We start from the raw sequence: 11,770 nt of genomic DNA, 5'->3' as shown, positions 1-11,770 counted from the left end.
ACTTTTTTAAAAAGGAAACAATATACCATACTATCAACAGACAAAACAACATTTTTGATCAACAGTAAAACACGTAGGAGTTAGAATCAACCCAATCACATAGCCATAGAGAATCACAGACTTGGATAGCCTTCGAACCAGAATAACTCCGCATCGGAAAATCCGGTGGATGGCACAGAACGAGCATGCATGTCCTACACAGGACATACAGCCAGGGTTATATTACGGGTCTCCCAGTGTGTATGAGCTGCCATTATGTAACTGATGATCCAAGGAAAGCCCTACAGCAGAAATGGGGTTATCTGAAGCACCATATGGGAAGGGACACACTATCAGCCATTTGGGGAGCCTGTGGGCAGTATTGTTTTAATAGTCAGTTCCATATTGTTTGGTTTCGGTTGTTTTCTATCAGCCTCTGCCAGTCTATGAATCTTCATATGAGCACTTCGGCTTTTCACTTTTGGGAACACTCTGAAATAGAAAAAAAAGAACAAGTGAGCTTTTTGTATTTAAATCTACAAATTATCTGCACAAAAAAGCAAGTGGAAAGAAACAGCAACAAAATTGGCAATATCATTAATCTGAAAAATTCATCTAAAGACAATGCCTTTTTTTCACAATTCTATTTTCAGTAATGTTACTTTTAACCTTGAACAAAGAAAGACTGAACTTGCAATTTTGAAGAAAATCAAGAAAAAGGGCTGCCAAAATGGTGACAGGGAGAGTTACAGAAGACAAGATTCATAAAACATTCAAGAATAATGTTGGTAGTTTTCAAATGAAAAGATGTGTGACAGTAAAATATGAAATAGTATAAATATGTTAAGACTGGGAGTGTGATGGACAAACAGAGAATTGTTTGACAAATGGATGGCAAAAAACATTAGTATGGTTCAAAACTCTTAGTGTTCTGTCATTTTGGTTTGCTGACCTTCCACAAAGTTTACAAGGGAACACCTCTGAGCCGTCGCCAGGGACAGGTGCTGGAACAGTTTTGTTGGGGAGTGGATTAGGCTTGGGCCTGCCAGGTGCTCTGTTCTCTATGTTGCGGCCTGAGGCAGGAGAAGAGTTTTTAGAGCTACCATGAATTCTCCCATGAGCATTCAAAGCCTGCTTTGAACCAAATGCCTAAAACATAAATATTATCTACATAAAAAACATGACAGATATATATGTATCATATAACTGTCTATCGCAATTCATAGAAAAATGCAAGAATGTATCTTTTAACTCTTTCTGTACTCAATTAAAATTTCATGGTTGTTACCAGTAGTGATTTCAGGGTCAGTCCTTCATGCTTGACGCTTATAAGAGCACATGACTGTAGTGCTCACTTTGATAAAAGGATGATTTATGACTGTGTGTTGCTTATCATATGGTATGTTGACATTTCTGTGCTACAATCTATCATATGAAATGAGTTTTTACTTAACCTCTGCTTGGAAATCTAGTGCAAGTGTTCAATAAAATGATGGGATTAATGACTGTTCATGTGCTCAGTGTCACTCGTGTGTAATATATCACTCATACACAACACTGTTTTTTCTGTAGCATGCATAAGTTCCTATTTTATTTTGCTAATAAACTTTACTCAATAATATTTATCTTATAGTTTTTAATATTTTGATTCTGTTTTTCTTGTCATCAATGCTTGAAATAGGAAGTAGATTCCAAGTTTGTCATTTTGTACTTAGCGTAACAAGAGGCCTTGTTGCCTTGATGGTTACCAAAGATATGCAATATTGATTATAAAGGTTTAAGAGCAGGTAGCTTTCAAGTGTAATGAAAAAGGAATTGTGACATTGATCATATAAGCCAGTGTGAATACCTGCATACCATCAAAACTGTCATCCTATACTAATAATTCTTACAAAGAATTTGTATTTCAGTGGGAAAATAAACAACACTATGCTCAAAAATGCAATTTTTCTATGAAAATTAAATTACAGTAAAGTTAACTTCCTACCTAAAAAGAAATGAGACCCTTTTTGGTAATTAAAGCACCTAAAGACGCTTTTTCCATCCATTAAGAGCATTTGATCCTACCTGGGTGTTCAGAAGAAGATTTTAAAAATTTATGTCAATTTGACCATGTTTGGCCCCATCAATCAGCTCAATGGAGATCAGTCAGGATCAATACAGGCAAATTGCCAAGCTGTCATCCCTCACTCATAACTCAAACCAAGTTTGAAATATTTATAATGGAATTAAACAAATCATACTCAGAAATCTATTTTGCCCTTTTAGCCCCACCCCTCAGGCCCCTGTGAGGTGGGAACAGTATAATTCACTATTTTGGTTCATCTTAGGCCAGGGAAGGTTTCTGCAAAATTTCATTGAAATTGATTCAGGGGTTTTTAAGAAGTAGAAAATATTAAATTGTTTACGGACACATAACGGTGAACGTGATCAATCGCATAAGGTCACCATGAGACTTTGTCTCAGATGACCTAATAAACCTGGCATATATCAGCTGATTTCAGAGTATTTTGTTATTTTGAAAACACTTGAAATACAGCTGAATTATCATAATGATTCTCTGGGTGATATTTATTATACGTTAGATAAACAATTCGTCTGTCAATTCCTACATATGACAATGTCTGAATGGTGAGTTACACCAAGTGTTTCAGGATGTCTCAAAATATTATGAAGGATACAGGAGCACTTTTTTCATTATATCACAAGACGTCATGATTATGGAAAGAGTTCATGAAGCATCTACAATGGTGCAATAATATTGGACGGATAGTAACTGTGACATTGTCTTATTCTAAAATTGGGAGATCAATAATGTCTACATTTTTTTTTCTGTCTTAAATTGATGTCATTCTCCTGTAAATAAATGTTATTTACTATTCAGACAAATATCTACATCAATCTACATGGAAGCATTGTGTAGCTACAAAATCATCAATTTCTTGGAGAGCATTATCAGACTAACAGCATGATTTCTGTTATGTAGTATATATTCATAGCTTACTGCTGTGCACTCCGGGAATTCACAAGGAAACATTGGAACTGGGGAGGACCGCACAGACGAACTGGACAGTTGTTCCTCTTCTTTGTCCAGGTGGTCGCCTGTGTCCAGTGAGGAGCTGGAATCTGAATCACTGTCATCCTCATCTGTAACCTGTGTCAGCCCACTTTGCTGCTGCTCCTGTTGTTGCTGCTGCTGGCGTGTCCGTAAATTGTACAGCTGGTCCTGTTCACGTTTACGCCGCACCACTCTCAGGCGTTTGTGTTCATCTGGACAAACCTTTTTCCATAGGTAGTAAAACTGAACACAATCACCAGTTGATTTGGTCTCCACCTGTCAAACATAAATTTAATAAATACTGGAGAAATACAAAGACCAAAGAACAAAGCTCATCAAATTCAAACATTTTACTGCTACATAGTCTAGGTACTTACTTAATTCATCACTGAGTGTCTATTCAGCAAACACGAATAAAAAATATTAAAGCAAACAAGCAGATACATTAAAATTATTGGTATCTTAAGAATTTCACAAATCTTTGAATTTTGACAGGTATAAATTTTCATGTACATGTCAAAGCTGTAAATATTCAACTTTTTCTGCACTAAATACAAAATATGCATCTTTGTAAATCATGCACAAAGTTTTCCACTAAAAACTTTTTTTTTGGAAATGTGATAGAAATGCAAATATGAACTTCTTTCTATGGCTTATTGTTATATCTAAACATCAATATTAGCTTCAGAAGAGCCTGTATGCAAATAACCAAAGTGTAATGGACAGAGTGGATCATTTAATATCCTCAGTTGTATCCCTTACCTCTTTCGAGATACTCAGGAAGTCTTTGTCACATTTCATCAGTGCCTGCTGATAACGTTCAACTTCCTCTGTAGACCAAACTGTTGATTCTGAATAAAAAATATGTTAAATGCTAATCACTCCAAGTCTCAACATTTTAAAATAGATCACAATCATTTTGTCATCTAAAAGTCTTGACATGTAATATGGTCATCAAAACTCCTCAGCTCTGAGGACTATGTAAACCTACCCTGTGTAAGAATACCCTATTTGGAAGTACATGTGCAAGGCTGATTTGTTAGAATACAGCTTCATACATAAGCCCTCTTATTAAAAGTGTGGTTTACAAACAAAAAACAAGCTTGTTATGACGTTTTATGGGTGTACCATCTGTGAATAATCACATAATTTCCTATAGGCACAAATGAGAATGAATATGGTTGTTACATATGATAAGTTAACTGTCATATGTCAGTCTGGTTGTGTCAATTTCTCGCGTCACGTAACTGGTCAGTTTCTATTCAGCTTTCAGCAGCAGCAGGACTTTTTATTTAGTACCAATAGTGTTTTTATCATCACATCCCCACCACTTGACCATAACTGTGATGCCTGGAGATTAAGTGAGTTAACACTTTTCAGCTGTTTCTGAGCATGGATAAATCATACTGTCCCCCTTCCTTTTCAGGGAGTTAGGGTTTATGCACCCAGCTCTGCAGTACACTGGGGCATGGGTTTTTAAGTCCCCCGAAGAATTCTTCTATCAAGCTTGTTTGTTGCTTCAGTTACATGGACTCAGCCAAAAGATTCTCTTGCTAAACCTACAGGTTTGACTGGTCAACTAGGTATAACTGAAGTCTTGTCCTGTACCACAGCTGTTATATATCAGCGACCAAATCATGTTGATGACTAATAAATATGTAGTTGAAGCCTATATTCCTTTCTTGTCTTTCTGTTCATAAATATGTAATTATTTACCTGATATCAGTGAAATATAAGAGAATAAAATTTGAGAACATACATCAGACAAGCTAAGTGATTCTAAAAGATTTTTAATATGATTAAGATTTGACAGATTCCTAAATGACAACAATAAGATTTGACAAATTTGAGAGCACATTTTTACGACATTTGACAGATTTGTTTGCAAGAACAAACCTTGAGCTTTGACAGATTTATTTATAAGAAAATATCTCATGAATCGTAAGGACACACCAGGGGATTTATATGATTTTGTGCAAGAACATACCATATTTTCCAGGTTATAAGCCGCACCACCCATATAAAAGCTACAGGGCTGTTTTTCCAAGTTTTTTTTTATCTGATTCACATATAAGCGGCACCAGAATGTAAGCTACACACTTTATTAAGATATAGTAACCACTATTGTTGACATTTGATAAACTGGTAACAAATAACGGAAGGCAGTTTATCAAGATCGTCAGTCCAACATTTGATATAGTTTACTAATGAATTTCGCACAAATAATCCTTTCTTTTATGGATGTATTTTTAAATTATGCTGGTCATTTAAAATACATAAAATACCATATTGTTTGGGGCCTTCAATGATTGCCAACGCACAGGTAGGGCCTGGCTTAAGTACAGTATTACAACCTTGTCACCAGTGTTCCTATAATCCCCCAATATATTTTTTTATATAAGCTGCACACCCAAGTCAGGACGAAAAATGGTGCAGCTTATCTGGAACATATGGTACCTCAAAACTTGTGTGATTTTTTTTGTAAAACCATACCTTGATATGTGTAAGAATGCAGACTGTGATATCGTGGTACCCTGATGGCTGAACTCATCAACATCAGCATAGCTGTCTGTAATACAATTAATTACAACATACATTAACACTAAATTCATATTAAAAAAAAGGTAAAAATTTACTAGCTCATTATGTATCATCATTTAAATGTACAAGCCAAGGGTTGAGTTTGCTGACATTCTAGGACTGTGATACAATATTTCGTTTACCTTTTAGCAGTAAAATGAATACTAGCTTACCTGAATGTTGCCATTAGCCATTCGTAATAAATGTAAAGCATATTCTACATTGGAACCATTTCCTTTCACAGCTGATGAGCAAGCAAATTCTTGATAAAATTGCACTGTAAAACAAGAGAAACTTTTTTCGTACATCCAACGCTATGCTATTAGCAAAAGGTTTTATTGTTAATATATTCAAATGAACTGGAATATTTTATGAGAAAAAAAAACTGACCGGGACTTTGTTTATGGTTGTGATGAGAGTATAGAGGAATGATAAATTTCTAGCTCAACTTTTTGTTTTTATATCAATTGCAGCTATTTTACGAGCTGTTTTGCCATTTTTGCTGTTGATGAAATAAACAAACTGTACAAAAAGAATTTTTTTTAATACACATTTTTTTTTTTAAATTTTCAACATGTATTTAATATAAAACTGCCTTTTAGACTATATTTAAGTATTACAAATGTTATACACATACTGATATGTGCCATTATTCAATGTTTGCATGATTGACCTACAAGGCAGTACCAACAAAATCAGAAATGTGTTATTTTGACTTCAAGAAAACTGAAGTCCTTCAATACAAGCACACTGCAGATCATAATCAGTACAGCTCTCTACACTAGAGTAAGCAATTGCATGTACAATGACAGAAGGTTCAACAAACAAGGCCTGACTTGTCAACTAAAACAAGTAAACAACATAACAAAATATGAAGTTGCTTTGGTCTAATAAAGAGGTTTGTATTTTTCCTTTTTGTTTTTTTTTCTCTCTCAATGTTTTGGCAACTTTTGTACATCAAGTAAATTTCAAGTTTTAAAAATGTGTTCTTGTCAAGTTCAAAGCCATAAATACAACAGAAAATCTGAAAATAGGTTTGTTTCAGATATTAAACAATGAACACAGAAATACCTTGATTCCTTTCCATACATTTTCTCAATAATTTAGTTAAATTTATAAAAAGTTCAATACAATTTCTTAATCTAACATACTGAAATGATAGTGGTTCAGGTGGCCTATGTTTTACACACTATTGACTCTAATTTGCTGTAGGTGTATCATTTTATTAACCTACCATCATGGTCACTGTTATCCCCTATAAAGGAAGGGTTCCACATTAAATCTTCTTTAGGCTCCACCGATTCCAAACCAACTCTACTGCCTGAAAAAAAATAATAACAAGCATGAAATGGTAATTTCAGTGTAAGACATGTAATATCTAATATCAAAATGGTAATTTCAGTGTAAGACATGTAATAGCTAATATAAAAATGGTAATTTCAGTGTAAGACATGTAATATCTAATATAAAAATGGTAATTTCAATTTAAGACATGTAATATCTAATATCAAAATGGTAATTTCAATTTAAGACATGTAATATCTAATATTATAATGGTAATTTCAGTGTAAGACATGTAATATCTAATATAAAAATGGTAATTTCAGTGTAAGACATGTAATATCTAATATTAAAATGGTAATTTCAGTGTAAGACATGTAATATCTAATATAAAAATGGTAATTTCAATTTAAGACATGTAATAGCTAATATTAAAATGGTAATTTCAGTGTAAGACATGTAATAGCTAATATAAAAATGGTAATTTCGGTGCAAGACGTGTGCAGTGAAATTTGTATGAAGAAAGTGTACTTACTGTTGAAAGGGGGTATTTCTGCCTGATACTGAGATCCTATGTTTACATGACTGAAAAAATCAAACATTAAATATCACTTCAATTGTAAACTTAAATATTAAATATCTCATTGAATATCTGTGTACACTTCCATAAATGAAATATTTCATAAAATACAGCTGAAACTTGTCTCAAAAAAGCTTGAGCTGAAATTCTGTTTGAGTCAAAATAATTTCCTAACCCCAATTTTCTTCCTTCTTTATCTGTTCTTTTAGTTTGGATGATTAAAATTTCATCAAGTAAAAATTTTGTTGGAGTCGAAGTGATTTTTCAGTCCCTTTAATTGTACAGCAAGGGAAAAGTCATTCATTCAATTTTTGTCAAAAGATCTGCACGTGTTCTGACGAAATCTGTCATGCACAGAGTAGAAAGAACTTTGCCACACACATGGCTAATTACGGTGTATCAGTCCATCATACACACAACACTTGGTCTATGGATAATTAAACTGGTAATTAATTGCCTATCAAAAGTTCTCTTCTTTATTAATGTCAACTTCCTGTAGCAGTAACAGTAAACAAAAAGGGCGTTTACACAAGCCATGAAAACATAGCTTGGTTGTGTGCATCTTCAGTTACAATCAAAACAAAACCCTCAAAACAGCATGAACTTTTTGACGAAATCTGATCCTCGCAATTCCAAAAAAGTTTGGACAATGTAGTGCTGAAAGTATTTCTCATTGAGAGAGTTTATATCTGTGCATGATTTGTTAAATCAAGTTCTTGTACATCAACTATCAGTGAAAATTTCAATAAATCAAACATCTCTTTGAATATCAGCGTACACAATCACAATGAATATCATTGAACACTTCCACAAATAAAACATTTCATTTAATGTCATTGTACACTATCTCATCAATATCAGTGAATACTTCCATAAATAAAACATCTTATTGAATATCAGTGTACACTTCAATTCAGCAGACAAATAATTAATCAGATATGCCCAAGAACCAAGCACTGTGAAAATTGCCATTTGAATGTAAAATGATGTGGTAGTGCTGTTGTTTTGCACATTGAAATGCAATGCCAAATTTCTGATATAAAAAAATGGGAATTCATAACTGCTTTTAAAACATCCTTTGTTTTACACTTTTCAGAGAGTTCCTAAGACATAGCTTGAGCTTCTTCTGACAATATTGATGCATTTATTCATGATCTAGTAGCAGCATCCCTTTGTGGAATCTTTTTAAACAATACTTTGTGATCATCGTTTGAAAAAATAACCCAAACTAATCAAGCCAATGTATTTAAATTGCACCATGAAGTTTGAATTTGAGCATGATGTAGGATAGGCAGTAACATTTGATTACAATTAAGATTTGATTTTATACATGATGAGCTACTTACGGTTGTACATCTGTTTCAGGTGCTGCTTCCTCTGATTCCTGTGGAAGAGAAGTCTCTTCTTCATCCTCTTCCTCCATCTTCATCACTTGATCAAAATGACCTGCAAAGTAAATTAGGTGGTCCACTCTTATACTATCAAAATGACTTGCATAAAGTAATGTAAATGAAAATGACCTACAGTTGAAGTTGAACTATCCATTTTTGAAATATCTTAAAAATCCTAAACATAAAAAAGCAAATTTAACACACAAAGTGATGACTGAAAATCTCACTCACCTAAACTTCCTCTGTTACTCATACCCAACTGGAGAGACCTTGGAGTAACAGGAGCAGATTTTGGGGTAACTGGCTTGTACATACTCCAAAACAGACCTGATCCACTCCGAATAGGACTGAGCATGGGAGGAGGTGTGTAAGGTGGAGGGGTGTTGCCCCTGCCTTCTATATGAGGGTTAATGCGAGGTGACCTAAGCCTGCTCTGAAAGCCACAATTATTCATATGAGGAGGTATAAACAGCGGAGCCGGCCGATGCTTCCTTTTCAATTTGATGGGACTAGATAAAGTATTTGGATTTCTAAACAGTCCTGCACCATCTGATTTTGAAAACGGACTTCCCCAGTATTCCTCTGATTTTGATTTCATTCTCCACAAGGAGTCCTCCGTACGACTCCTCGGCCTCATGAACGTGTGATCCTCACTATTGGCACGCATTAGGTTGTAGTCATCACCTGATTTACTCCTCATGCGAGGCCGTGTGTGACTGTCTGTTTTGACATGGGTGCCACTGGACGGGTTGTGTTTGACATATGTTATTGGCGTTGATCCCTTAGACCCGATATTATGCTGATTACCTGAAGAATAAGACTTCTTCAAAAGTTCTACTTCACTACCTACTGAAAGTCTTCGTTTAAGTTCTTGATGTTGATTCTGAATTGATTTGGCGTCTGATTTTGTATTCAAACTATTGTCTATGTTCAGCTGTTGTTGAACTGAATCACCATGAATGCCTATGATGCCCTCAAAATGCCCTCCTGGATTGTGTTGACTCCCTATGCTGCCTGGCAAATCCCCTTCAGGATCGTTACCACTAAGAGAGTCTATGGTTGGGAATGAAAATGGATTACTGTCAGCTGCCTTGGATTCTGTATGCAATCCCCTGTTAGCCATTTGTTCCATGATCTCTTGTTTAAGTCGCTCCGCAGCACTATCCAAATCTATGGTAGCACTTCCTGTACCACTGTGTAGATTCCCAGAAGCATGCGACACTACAAAGCTGTTAGACATTGAGGTGTTATCCAGCGTTGGCGTCACTGCCAGGTTGTTTTCCTCCTTGATAGTCGAGGGTAGTGTTGACATGTTGGGATGGCCAACAATAGGAGATAGACCTGCTATACCTCCTACCAAACCACTAGTTGTTGTTGTCTGGCTGCGGAAGACAGTACCAACTGGGTCCTGTATCCCATCTATGCCATTGAGTAACTGAGCAACAGACAGTTCTGGATTATCTGCACTTGTTGTGACAAGAGTAACCTGACCAGCAGAGAGATGGCTTGGTGACACAAAAGATGTCTGCGATTGTGGCATTACCTCCTGTTGTGGGTTTGGAGTTTGAATTGTGAACTGTGGAATTTGAGCAATGGCGGATTGGAGGTTTGACTGAATAGACATGGAGCTGAGACTGACAGGAGGTGGTGAGTGTAGCTGCTGTAACACATGTTGAGGATGAGGAACTGATTGCTGCTGCTGTTGTTGTTGCTGCTGCTGCTGTTGTTGTTGTTGTTGCTGTTGTTGTTGTTGCTGCTGTTGTTGTTGTTGCTGCTGTTGTTGTTGTTGAGAAGACATACTGAGCTGCTCTGCCAGCTGGCCAATGTCCATCTGCTGGATGATGTCTCGAGGACCCTGCTGCTGCTGCTGCTGTTGACGGGCAAGCTGCTGGAGATGCAGCTGTGCAGACATGCGAGATGGAATATCCTGGATCTGCTGGGACTGGAACTGGTAGTCTAGGGACTCTACAGATACCTGTCTCTGTAGAAGGGGTGACTGTGGCACCTACAATATATATATATATGTAGAAAAAATGATTGCAAACACAGGAGTAAAGCATATGAAGATGGATTCATATCCAGACAGCAAAACATATTTATATATAATATCAGCCAACCATATTAATCATGTTGTCCCTGTGATTAAATAATGCAGAAATCCCAAGTTTGTTTATTTTTTCACCACAAGTATTCAAATCACCAGTCAACAATTCTTTCCTAAGGATATCTTGCATTTCTTGGCTAATTTTACCATCAAAAATATAATTGTTACTTCAAAAATGGATTAAAACTACTACAAAAATATAAACCAATGAGAGAAACTTTTCTCTTCTATGGTGTTTACAAATATATGAGTGAACATGCCTGTGGTGATTGTGGCACAGAGCCTGACTGGTTGTGTTGCTGGTGCTGTTTTAGAATGTCCTGGAACTGTTGCTGTTGTTGCTGAAGCTGACTTTGTTGCTGTTGCTTGAGGTGCTGGTCCTCCAGTTGTTGTTTCAGCTTGGTCTGCTGTATTTGTTGCTCTAGGTGGTGTGTAAGTTGCTGTTTTTCTATCTGTAATTGCTGGATCTGTTGCTGTATCACCAACTGCTGTTTCTGAAATGAAAAAAAGATTGAAACAACTGATCATATAACTTTGCTCACAATCAAATACAAGAAATAACTCCTCTTTCAACAACATAGGATTATGTACTTGGGAACATACACCAGTAGGTAGTGTCCAACAACATCAGAAATTTGGGACTCAATCACAACAGTTAGCAAATCACTTGAAACTCATGGAAAAGAGCATCAATGTACTTAGGCAGATTTTCTCAAAGTTATCTTTCTTTCATAAAATATCACCACGATAGTGACCTTATTTGTATATGTGATACCTGTTATAGCTACTGTATCCTA

The 11,770-nt window shown here is 35.7% G+C and overlaps 1 protein-coding gene across 1 annotated transcript in view; it reads right to left on the bottom strand.

Annotated features, from left to right (window-relative positions):
• Positions 1–332: 332 nt before the first annotated feature.
• LOC132551775 (uncharacterized) overlaps positions 333–11,770 on the bottom strand; it is a 31,077-nt gene continuing 19,639 nt past the window's right edge. The window contains exons 10-20 of the mRNA XM_060215921.1: positions 11,234–11,467; positions 9,101–10,874; positions 8,825–8,924; positions 7,434–7,483; positions 6,852–6,938; positions 5,791–5,894; positions 5,531–5,606; positions 3,800–3,888; positions 2,984–3,313; positions 932–1,128; positions 333–471 (exon numbers count right to left, since the gene is read on the bottom strand). Coding sequence (XP_060071904.1) covers positions 333–471; positions 932–1,128; positions 2,984–3,313; positions 3,800–3,888; positions 5,531–5,606; positions 5,791–5,894; positions 6,852–6,938; positions 7,434–7,483; positions 8,825–8,924; positions 9,101–10,874; positions 11,234–11,467 — 3,180 coding nt within the window. The remainder of the gene's footprint in view (positions 472–931; positions 1,129–2,983; positions 3,314–3,799; positions 3,889–5,530; positions 5,607–5,790; positions 5,895–6,851; positions 6,939–7,433; positions 7,484–8,824; positions 8,925–9,100; positions 10,875–11,233; positions 11,468–11,770) is intronic.

This window comes from Ylistrum balloti, unplaced genomic scaffold (assembly GCF_031769215.1).
Source record: "Ylistrum balloti isolate Yb309-2 unplaced genomic scaffold, AGI_CSIRO_Ybal_v1 Utg369626, whole genome shotgun sequence".
NCBI lineage: Eukaryota > Metazoa > Mollusca > Bivalvia > Pectinida > Pectinidae > Ylistrum > Ylistrum balloti.
Note: the sequence above shows the minus strand (reverse complement) of the source record. Positions and strands in the feature narration are given on the sequence as shown.